Here is a 10,430-nt window from a genome sequence, read left to right as displayed (position 1 = left end):
TCGTACTACTTATGAGAAATGTTCGTTTCTAACATTGACAATTTTTTTTTTCAAGCCAAGAAAGAAAGAATGATGCGCAAAAGAAATTGTGTGTCTTCTCGTCGTAAGAAATTTTAAGAGGTTTCCTTGAACTCGGTTCTAAAAAGTCGCAAGTGTGTCAACGAGCCTTAAAGAATTGTTCTTCGTCCGTCTTTAAAGTAAACTTTTGTCAAACGTTATGTATTAAAAAAAATGTAAGGTTCGTTTAGGCAAATACTTTACTTTTGCGAGCGACTTAAAATGCGCCTTTGGCGCATCGAAATCCAAAGAGGGGCACGCTAATCCAATAGCAACATAGAGAACGCGTAGGGAACGCGTGATGACGAGGCAGAAAATCTCGGGCTGTCATTGGTTGAGGAAGTGTAGGTACCGACGGCCTAAGCAAAGCAACGGCGGTCTTTTGTCTAGAGCAATAAACACTCGAACTACTTTCAATCTTTTCGAGTCAAAAGCAGTTCAACTGTACATAAGGAAGTAGTAGCACAAGACTATCAAACCACAACCTGTCTTTCAATTTAAGACGTGTTCCATTTCTTATTTTGGGGAAGTGCTTGAGTGACCGGGAGGGAGGCGGGGAAGTTCGGTTGGTGGGGGGGAGGAAGCCGCGAGCCGCACTTTAACACGCGAAGAGCCGCATCCGGTTAGCTCGCGAGCCGCAGCTTAGCCACCCCTGGTATATACGAACTCATCTCTGTTACGTCACGGCGCGGTGGTGGCGCGTCGGTCGCACTTCCGGTCTGGGGCTGTGGGCAGAAGTCCCCATGCGAGACGTGTATTCCTGCGTTGTTTTGAAAGGAACCAGACAAAAACCTGCTTTCTCGTCAAAACGCCGCGACTGGCGCTGTACCAGAAGAATCGAGAAAGATTTGAAGGTCAGTTTTCATGTGCTCGGTTCGTCCGAGAAGGTGTATATGTGCCGTGAAAAGGGAAAACCAGACGCCGTCGCACCACGATTGCTTGGGCGGGAAGCACTTTGGATTGAATGTACGGATACGTCTGGTCATCAGATTAATTTGTTTTGTTCCAACATGAACGGCGGAAAACCGCGAAGTTGTACGGACCCCCTGCGGACTACGTTCAGTGCGTCTTCAAGTTCAAACGGCCGCCTGACTGTTCGAACTGTCGTCTGCTCTTTCAAACGTTTCTGCTTGTCGTCTGCTTTTTTAGACGACACCGGCCCGTACACCAAACATGGGCCCGGTGCTTGCGATAAGAAGTAAGTGCAGGCCTCAAAAGACTCAAGTTTGAAGGTTGGCAAGCAGGCTCGATGTAAACAGTAGATATAAGGATGTATTGATAATTGTTACCATTGGCCATCACCGACTTGTTATGCCTGATTCACTTGGTCCGATTCTGCTTGAGATTTTCAGCATCGACGTCGACCATCTCAGCTACGGTTCACGCTTTTGCAGGCCGATCGACGTTGCGACTGAAAATTGCGAGCGAAATCTCATCATGCGAATCAGGCTTTAGCGTACATTCTGCGGCGTCCACGCGGAATGAATCGGCACATGTCACATTATTCACGCGAAGTTTTGCGGTGTAACGAGCCTCGGTAATTTCGCTGAGGCCGCTGAAGTAGTCAGACATCGCCCGGAAGACGTAGAATCAACAATTCGAACGCGAAAAAGGGCAGGGGGACTCACACCGACGGCGACAACAGCGCATTTCAATGGTTTGTTTATGCGCGACGGCGAGCTTCTTGGCCACAACCCCATCGCGCATGCGCGGCGCCGGTGGCGTCCGCTAGGGGCGCTCCGGTTTGTTTGTAAACATGAGTTGGTGTATAGACCTAAAATAACAGCCCCCGCTCTCGCATGGCGTTTCACCAAGTTCAATGCCACAGCGCTGCCTGTTTTCTTTTTTATCTTAGGTTTCTGGTTCACCTTCTTGCAAGTTCTTGTGATCTCCTGAGACACGAGTCTGGACGAGAGAACGCACTGGCGCCATCTATCAGATAGCCGTGCAATTCAATTTGTTTTCTTCTTGCGCATCTTTGTTTTTTTATTAAAAAAAAGATATTTGGACAATCCTTTCTCGTAAATTTTGGATACATTTGACCTCGAAACATACTCCAGAACCTTCGCTCTATCGAAACATAATTCCAATACGATATCAGAGATGGCGCCAGCGTGCCAGTGTGTTCTCTTGTCGCAACAGGTCACAAGGACTCAGGCGTAAGCAAACGCCAATGTGTGAGCCGGCCTTCTTTCGCTAAATAGACTGCAGCGTCTATTCGTCGCCAAGTGTTTGGCAAAAAATAAAGACAACCCAAATTTTTGTTTTAGTACGTGCGCAGATGCAATCTCCTTTTCACCTCTGCCAGCTGCTGTTCCAGGTCCACGATGTCCGAGGCCAGGACGAGCGAATCGTTCCGCTCGTTAATCAAGTTGAGCGCGTCCGCCACCTGCAGCTTGTAGGCGCCGAGGTTGAAGGTGACGTCGAAGTACTTGTGTCTGCTCAGAGTCAGCTGGGGCTCGTCGATCTATTCCGGGTCGTCGAAAAACCAAGAGTTCGGGGACGGGACTGGGTTGTAACTTGACACAACGGTATCCTTTCGTCACAACAATAAAGATAGCTTCAACTTTAAAAAAAATTGAGAGAGTCAATTCCTGCAATCTACGGAGTTTGGAGCTCAGAAAATGCAAAGCTGAAGATATGTTTAAACCACGAAACAAGTTAGGCCTAAATCCCCGCTTTCGCTGCGCTCCCCTGATTCTCGACGAAATACGTTAGCATTTAACGCAGGGGTTCGGACTCGGAGGAGGATGGGCATTCCAACCTCGCAGCGGTCCGCATACCCTTGTGTTCGGAGAGCCAGTCTGTTCTCCCGGGAGGTGGCAGTTTCGGATGCAGCCACCCCAGCTTCCTCCCTCTCCCGCTCCCGCGGCTCGTCATTTGAAGCGTGCCAGAAGAATCTTCCTCTCTTGTAAGAGAAGAAGTCGACGTAATGAGCGGACGAATGAGCAGAGCCATAGAGCGCGGCGGGAGGCACGCACTTCACCGCGGCCTTAGGATACCAGTCCAGTCCAGTCCAGTCCAGTCCAGTCCAATCCATACCAGTCTAAACCAGCCAAAACCAAACCACTACCGTCCAAACAAACGACGGCTGCATGTACCGAAGCAATAAATGCATTAAAAAAAATCCGTTCGCTTTGTGACAACGGGATTGACATTTCACATTCGTATGAACGCTTAGCGTCAGAACATGCACTACTTATTTTAAGTATAAACTTATTTCCAGTTTAGTTATTTTCCGAACCTTTTCCGTAGACTGCAGCAAATTGCTCCCAAGTGCTTTGCGAAAAATTGGATTCTCCAGGTTCCTTAGAGTGTGCGCATGTCTATCGCGCATGCGCCGGGTTATTGGGTGCTTCGTGCAAACGTACCGTCCCGGATGTACTGTTGGATGGGGCCGTGGATTGCCTTGGCTCGGCTAACAGCAGTTAAAATTTGAAAAAAAAAGCTTTGATTTAGTACTGTGAATTTTCTAAAACGACCGCTTTACCGGACTTTTGTACGACGCAAAACGTTTCCTGTTCCTTTTTATTCTTCGTGTTTTTCTATCGTTTCCGTTAACGACAGCGGCTTCCCATCTAAGTAGATAATTATTTATGTTTCATTTTTATTCCAGCGAGCCGCGGTGTTCGAAGCTAACATATGAACTCGACGGAGGACGGTATCCTTTCATCTAAATCTTTCAGTTAGGTAGCGCACATTGAAACCCCGAATGAACACCCACCAACCATAAAAGTAATAATAAAAACAAACGCGAGGCTATTCATATTTTTGGGGTGGGCGTTCGTTCGGGATTTTACGGGCTTGCATTTCGGTGTCATGGCTTCATCGCAGGGGCTAATTTTCCTGTCAAGTTTTATCATTTTGGGTTGGCGGTTTATTTATGCACCACGAAAGTCGCTTGCCGCAGATTAGGTACGCTTGAAGCTTAAAAAACGCAGCTGTAATTTGTCCTTCGGCGTTCATATCGGCTAACGCCGTGATCTCATTGGCCGCTGACGGATAATTAGGTGCTCAAGACTTACCGCGCCTTGACTTATTTTTTTTTTATTTCTGCACTATTTGTGATTTTAGAAAATATATGAAAGAAAAAAGACCTTCATTTCAAGTCCGCTGCTTAGAGTGGCAGTCGACGTTTTGCTAAGAAAAGCCGATTTGACCCCGAGAAACTGTCACTCAGCAAAACATCGGCTATAGCGACCCCTCCGTGGCTTCCGGAAGGTTTCTTTTCATAGAGAATTCTGGTAGTTACAAAATGGCCCGGCCGCGAAGATCTGCTCGAAGAGCGTGAACGACACTCTTGGAATTCCCCGTTCCGCCCAAAAGAAGCCGCGAAATACAAGATTACCGTACTTGTAGCGTGGGGGTTCCCGGGCGACCGGCGCGGACGCCGACGAAGGCCAAGGGGTGCAGGGACAGGTCCCGAACCATCATGCCGGCGATCTCCTCGAGGTCCGGATCTTTCCCGCCGCCGGTGTCCTGTCCCATTGGAAGCGGCCATCCGTCTAGGTACAGATGCCGCAAGACGTGCCGGAAGGGAGCGAAGCCCCTCAAATCGATGGCGTCTGCAGCGCCAAAGCCGAGAGGGCGTGCACGAGCTTCGTCTCACTCTGGAATATTTATAGAGCTTGCGGCTTTTGAACTTTGGGCCTATGATACTTTCAGGCGATCCTGAGTGTGCTCTGCCCGCAGAGCACTCGAAGCAGCGGTGCTCCGTGCTCCTTGGGGGTGGAGCACAGAGTCGGTGCAACATCGAAGACAAACTACAGAAACTGCACTACGATGGCTGCGGGGGATGGATGGGTGGATGGATGCATGCGGCTGAACCTTTTCGATCGAACGGGGCCTTGGGCCACCTGCCGGTAGCGAGCAGAAATTGTAAGTAACCTCGCATTTGGTGCTCGTTGCACATACGCTGTCTCTTTGTACCTTGAGCAGTGCCAATCAGGTGCTTGTTCGAAGCACACTAGCTTCGGACATCTATGTATGTTTCGGACATGTCTGCGGACATTTTTTTTTTTAAATTTATGACTGACGTGACAGGACTGTCATACATGGAAGCAACACGCCTCGGACAGAATCTGTAGGGTACGTCTGGTATGGTCTATTATTTGCAGTGTGATCACGTTCCGCTGGTATATAGAGACCTCGTCGTCGTCGCTGTCAGATAAGCTGGCCAGGTATACTCTTACTCATCAAGCACCGTGGTGCCGCTGCGAGTTGTGTCGTTGTGCTCGTTTTCGCAAGCCATGTCGGCAGTCGGCGCGGTCGGCCGGGCGGCGCGGTCCCTGTCTGCTATTCGAGCTCCTGGCCGCAACGCATGCTCGGACTGCGCCCCTGCGCGCCGTCGATTTTCTCCCTCGGCGCGCGTTGGAGCAACAAAAAAAAAACTCCGGAAAAGGAGGTCGGGGGGGGGGGGGGGGGGGGGGGTGTGCTCTTAGTTAACGTCCGATTCCCATCGGTGCGTTTTATCGAGATGGAATTTACCAATGTCCTCGCAGGATTTCAGAAGTGCGAACAGCTTGGTCGTTGGCATGCTGACGTTGGCCATCAGATCCTTGTATATGCGTGCGAAATCTGCGTTCATCCAAAGAAGAAACGCCTTCATAAAACGGTGTGCCCTAACACGGTTTTCTTTTTTAATTTATTTAAACTTTTTTTTTTTTTCGTTTTGTGTGAGTTTTGAGATAAAGTAAAACGACACATTGTACATAACAAGGCCGCAGTGCTGAATTTCTGACGTCATCAACCGGAGGCTAGCGCGGCGCAGATTGTTCACGGGTGCTACGTCAGCGGAATCGTGTTCAATCAACGTTAACCCCCAAAAACTGACGTAAAAAAAAAAAAAAAAAAAAAAAAAACAGCACTACGGTTTTGTTATGCGGTACGCGCTGAGTAGAGTCGCAGGTATTTCTGGAGAGCACTCTCAAAAGTTACTTAGTGTGTATTCTACTCCTTTTCTATTCACCGGGTATACATCAATAGCTCCGATAATTTTTTGATCAATCTAGCAAATGGGAATTAGGCGAGCTGTATCATGTTCCAACGGTCATTCGGCCCTTAAAGGTAAAAAGACACTTACCCCGTTTGCCACTGAAACCACGCGGCGATAGGGGCGGGATATTGTTTGCTCGTCGATCAATAGAGGCATGTCGTTGATTGTACGCTGCGGATGGTGTGCCTTGCGGGCGCGTGCTCAATCTTCTCTCGAAGAGACGGCACGCGAGCTCCTGCTTGTTCCCGCTAGAGTAACCAAATGAGCAAATACTTTGGCTCTCACTATCAACAAAAAGCCCTTTCGAACGGCCTGCGAAAAGCCCCTATTGGCGACCAGATGTTTCGGTTGTGCCCTCGTATGGTTCCTATTCCTGACGTCACGACGAAGATTCTTAGAAGCGAGCGTCAAATTCGATGGTGCGTAAAAAGCGCGGTGAAAGCCTAGTCATCCCGTTCCTAAATCAACACCGTCGGAGTTGAGAGTCTGACTTTGCTCTTATTTCTGTCGATGAGAGCACAAATCATCCTATTCGATACGTCATAGGAAGCGTTTGACCAATCCTGGAAGGCCCAATCACAGCGACGATTTTGGTCGCGCATGTCGCCAATGATTCAGTTGGCCAGAACTGGTGTTCCGACGGCGTTAGGGTGCGGCACACACTCTGGAACTTCCGAAGGTGTTGTGAAAACAATCCGTTCTCAAAATACCCCGCACGTGTACGGCCCCCGACGCACTCAAAGAACCAATTGTTAGCCTCGTTTTAACCAATTTAAACTAATAAGAAAAGCGAATGGCATCAATTTTATATCACCGTGTGGTTTTAGTGGCAAAGGGGTTGGACGCCTTTCAACTTAGCCGCTAAGGCTAAGCTGAAAGACCGGCGATTGGTTGCTCAAATCGCATAGAGGCGCATCGTGTGTGAAGGAGGTTTTCTCCCGGGAGAATAACGGGCATGCCCACCCTCGAGGAACCAGTAGACGGCGCCCTCTATCTTCTGCACGAGCAGGTCCTGTACCGCCCAGCGCCTGCGGTTCGGGGGCAGGGCGTTCTGGGTCTTCCAGTTGCCGCACACGAAGTCGTAGAAGTCGGCGCAGGGGTCCTTCCCGGAGCTGAACAGGTGCTTCATGTACGACGCTGCACGCGCCGCATACAGGTCGCTCTTATTTTGAAAGCCGACCACGCTCAAAGGTATACAGGCTGAGCAAAAGGACCTAAGAAAACTGCCCGCGTGGTCCCTTCAAGTGATCTCTGAAGCACGCCATCCAGCGAACGATGAGGCCCGAAAGAGGGTCTGACTCGGAAACACCACTCACGCGGGTGAGAAGAGGGATGACATTTCATTCGTTAAATGATTTTCCGCAGATTAAGTTTCGAGTGAAGCCGTTTTTGAGACCTCACCGCTCCCCGCACTCGCTCAACCAATCGCAGCGATTGGTTCACGGTACGCTCTCCAGAGAATAGGAAGCGCCGACATTTCTTGAAACGTTATTACTGTATTTATGTAGTGATTTATTCACCCTAAGGATTCCCTCGGGTAATACAAAGGGAGGAATTCATATACACATAGATGGATTGATTGTAGCAAAATAAGATGAAATTCGCAACACACCGAAGGAAAAGGTGTTATAAAATAATACAGTTGCTGCACAGTCCACACCAACGTTAACGTTACCATAATAACAATTATAATAATAAGCGCAGTAAAGGCCACGCAAGACGCAGGTTGTTGAAGACGCTAATATAACCAGATGCAACATGACTAATAACGACGTCCAGTGTGACTTAATTCTGCGCCAAGGAGAACATAGCGGCGAAAGGAGAAGTATACGGCACGGACAAAGGGGCGAGCGTCCTCACTCTCGCTCTCGCAGGACTCGTCGGCGCACTGCATGGCGTGCAGCCCCGCGGGGACGTCGGCGCTCTCTTTCGTTGAGGCCGTCGGCGCCGACGGGGCCGCGTGGTGCTTCGCACGCATCGTTTTCGGGGAGACGTGGCCGCGGTCGCCGCCTCTGGTCGCCCGGGTAGGCGACGGGAGGATTCGCTTCGGGCCTGCGCACGTACGAGAAAATTGCTTCAAAATTAATAATAATAATAATAATAAAGTTCTCTTTTTATAATATTATTATATGGGTTACGCCACATCAGACTGAATCAGCTGCAAGTAAAAATATGTAGAGTATTTGAATTGCGTCATTGCCGCACCTTGTGGTTAGATCTATGATTCGTACATAGAGTCTAACAGTGCAAGGCCCAAATAAGTGCTCGAAGGAAAATACATGAAAATCGGACAGCATACTACACGTGCAAGAACAGGTCAATTTTTTTTATAAACAAAACAAAACAAAAACGAGCCACTGATTCCAGAGAATGCACCGCACGAAACTTACACTAAGTTTTGTTGAAAGCTTTTGTTCGTACAATAAATACTCCACGTGTTTTTTTTTTTAATTTTGTTTTGACACTTACGAGTTATTTTTACAAGTTAAGGCTGAGACCCCACGGTGGCTAAGACTTATTCATTTATTTACTTATTTATGGTACCTCAAAGGCCCAATTAAGGGCATTACATGAGAAAGGGGGGGGGGGGGGTGCATTCAGCGTAAACATCAATCGAATAAAAAAACAAATAAAAAGTCATGAAAAAAAAAAAAAAACACGCACCGAAGAAAGAGTTTGGCTTACAAAGAGAAAAAAAATGCAAAGCGAGACTATGTAGCTAAAAGAAAACGCACGTGAAAATGAAGTTATAATGCTAGCATGCGCGACAAGAACTCAAAAAGTCGTGATTCAAAATAAAGGAATACAAACGATTACAGTGAAAATAAAAATATGCACTTTAACGCGAAAATGAGACTACAAAAGGCATCAGAATAGCAAAGCAGCAAGGTTCAGAATGCAGTGGAGGATTATGGTGGAAAGAAAAAATGATTACAAAAAACATTAGAAACATTTTTTTTTTTTTTTTTTTTTTTTATCAGATATGTTTACAATGGCTTCGGGAAGACCGTTCCAGTTCTTGATTGTTTTAGGAAGGACTGCGTTGTGAAATGCGGCTGTGGAACCAAAAATGCTTTCGAATCTTTTGCTAACATTTGATGATGATACATTATATTCGGTGGTACTAAAAGTAATGAGCCTGATTGACCGGGATTAAAATGCAGCCGATAAAGTAGACAAAGTAGCGAGGTTAGACGGCGATCTTCGAGGGGGTGAAGATGTCACGTTGTTTAATGAGAGAGACGCTAACAAATCGAGAATAAGGCGATGATATGAACCGAGCGGCGCGGTTTTGGACAGATTCTATTCGATTAATTAGGTACTTCTGAGGAGAGTTCAAAATAAGCGAAGCGTACTCAAGTTTAGGGCGAACATAAGTATTATAAGCTAGCTGACGTAAATGGGCGGCTGGCGGCCTTTGAGTTTCATTCTAAGTAACCAAGAATGCGTGAGAAGTCAGCGGAAATAGTGTTAATTTGAGGTGAGATGCATACCGAGGTACTTGTAAAAAGGGACAGAAGAGAGCGGAACCTTATTTAAGAGATATATAAAGGACGAGACTGAACGCTTTCTAGTGAAAGAAAGCAGATCACATTTAGAGATGTTAAGTTGCATTTTCCATATGGTACATCCAGCACAGAGTAGTCAGCGAAAATTCGCATAATAGATGACACAGTAGTTGGAAGATCGTTAATATGGGTAAGAAAAAGAAGGGGCCTGAGAACTGTACGTTGTCGGATTCCAGAGGTCACATCAGTAGTGTAAGATCGAAAATCCCTAGTTACCGTAATTTGTTGTCTAAAAGTTAAAAAGTTACGAATTTAGGAAAGTGTCAACGAATCGAAATTAAGACCGGAGAGTTTCGGTATTAGACGACAGTGGGGAACACGATCAAATGATTTTGAGAAGTTTAAGAAAATAGCGTCCGTTTGAGAGCCAGGGTCCATAATAGCGTGTAGGTCATGAGTGAATCCAAGTAACTGCTCCCCACACGAGCATCCTTTGCGAAATCCATACTGATATTTATAGAAAAAGTTGTTATTCTCAAGATGAGATGCGTAATAGGAGAATGCTATGTGCTCTAACAATTTTGACAACACTGGTTACGGATAGGGGGCGGTGTTAGTTAAGAAAGATTTCGAGCCAGACCTAAAAAAAAAAAAAAAAGGAACGATCTTTTTAAGTTTCCAGTCAGCGGAAATGCAACAAGATGACAATGATTGCTGATACAATAGGCACAGTATGTCAAATGAAATGGCACTGGCGTTTTTTTAAAGATTTTTGAATATACGTTGTCGGCACCCGAGGACGTATATATATCAAGTTTATGAGTTTATTGATGCCGAGACTTGTGATTACAATGGGCGACATATATAAA

General features: G+C 46.9%; 1 protein-coding gene across 1 annotated transcript; it reads right to left on the bottom strand.

Moving 5' to 3' along the window:
• Positions 1-2,323: 2,323 nt before the first annotated feature.
• On the bottom strand, positions 2,324-8,030 carry LOC121835764 (neprilysin-1-like). Its single transcript, XM_042290244.1, has 4 exons — positions 7,913-8,030; positions 7,016-7,252; positions 4,411-4,622; positions 2,324-2,524 (listed from the first exon to the last, which is right to left on the bottom strand). The coding sequence occupies exons 1-4, from the start codon at positions 8,028-8,030 to the stop codon at positions 2,324-2,326; spliced, it is 768 nt and encodes a 255-aa protein (XP_042146178.1).
• Between the last annotated feature and the right edge of the window lie 2,400 nt (positions 8,031-10,430).

Source organism: Ixodes scapularis, unplaced genomic scaffold (assembly GCF_016920785.2).
Source record: "Ixodes scapularis isolate PalLabHiFi unplaced genomic scaffold, ASM1692078v2 PGA_scaffold1__304_contigs__length_218370807, whole genome shotgun sequence".
Lineage (NCBI taxonomy): Eukaryota > Metazoa > Arthropoda > Arachnida > Ixodida > Ixodidae > Ixodes > Ixodes scapularis.
Note: the sequence above shows the minus strand (reverse complement) of the source record. Positions and strands in the feature narration are given on the sequence as shown.

Bases quoted from the DNA above. Each gene is read 5' to 3' on its own strand.
- LOC121835764 (XM_042290244.1), bottom strand. From the start codon at position 8,030: ATGCGTGCGAAGCACCACGCGGCCCCGTCGGCGCCGACGGCCTCAACG. The intron at 4,623-7,015 runs GTGGGCATGCCC...TTGGCGCTGCAG, and splicing joins CGTCTACTGGTTCCTCGAGG to ACGCCATCGATTTGAGGGGC. The intron at 2,525-4,410 runs GTACGGTAATCT...GACCCGGAATAG, and splicing joins CGGGAACCCCCACGCTACAA to ATCGACGAGCCCCAGCTGAC.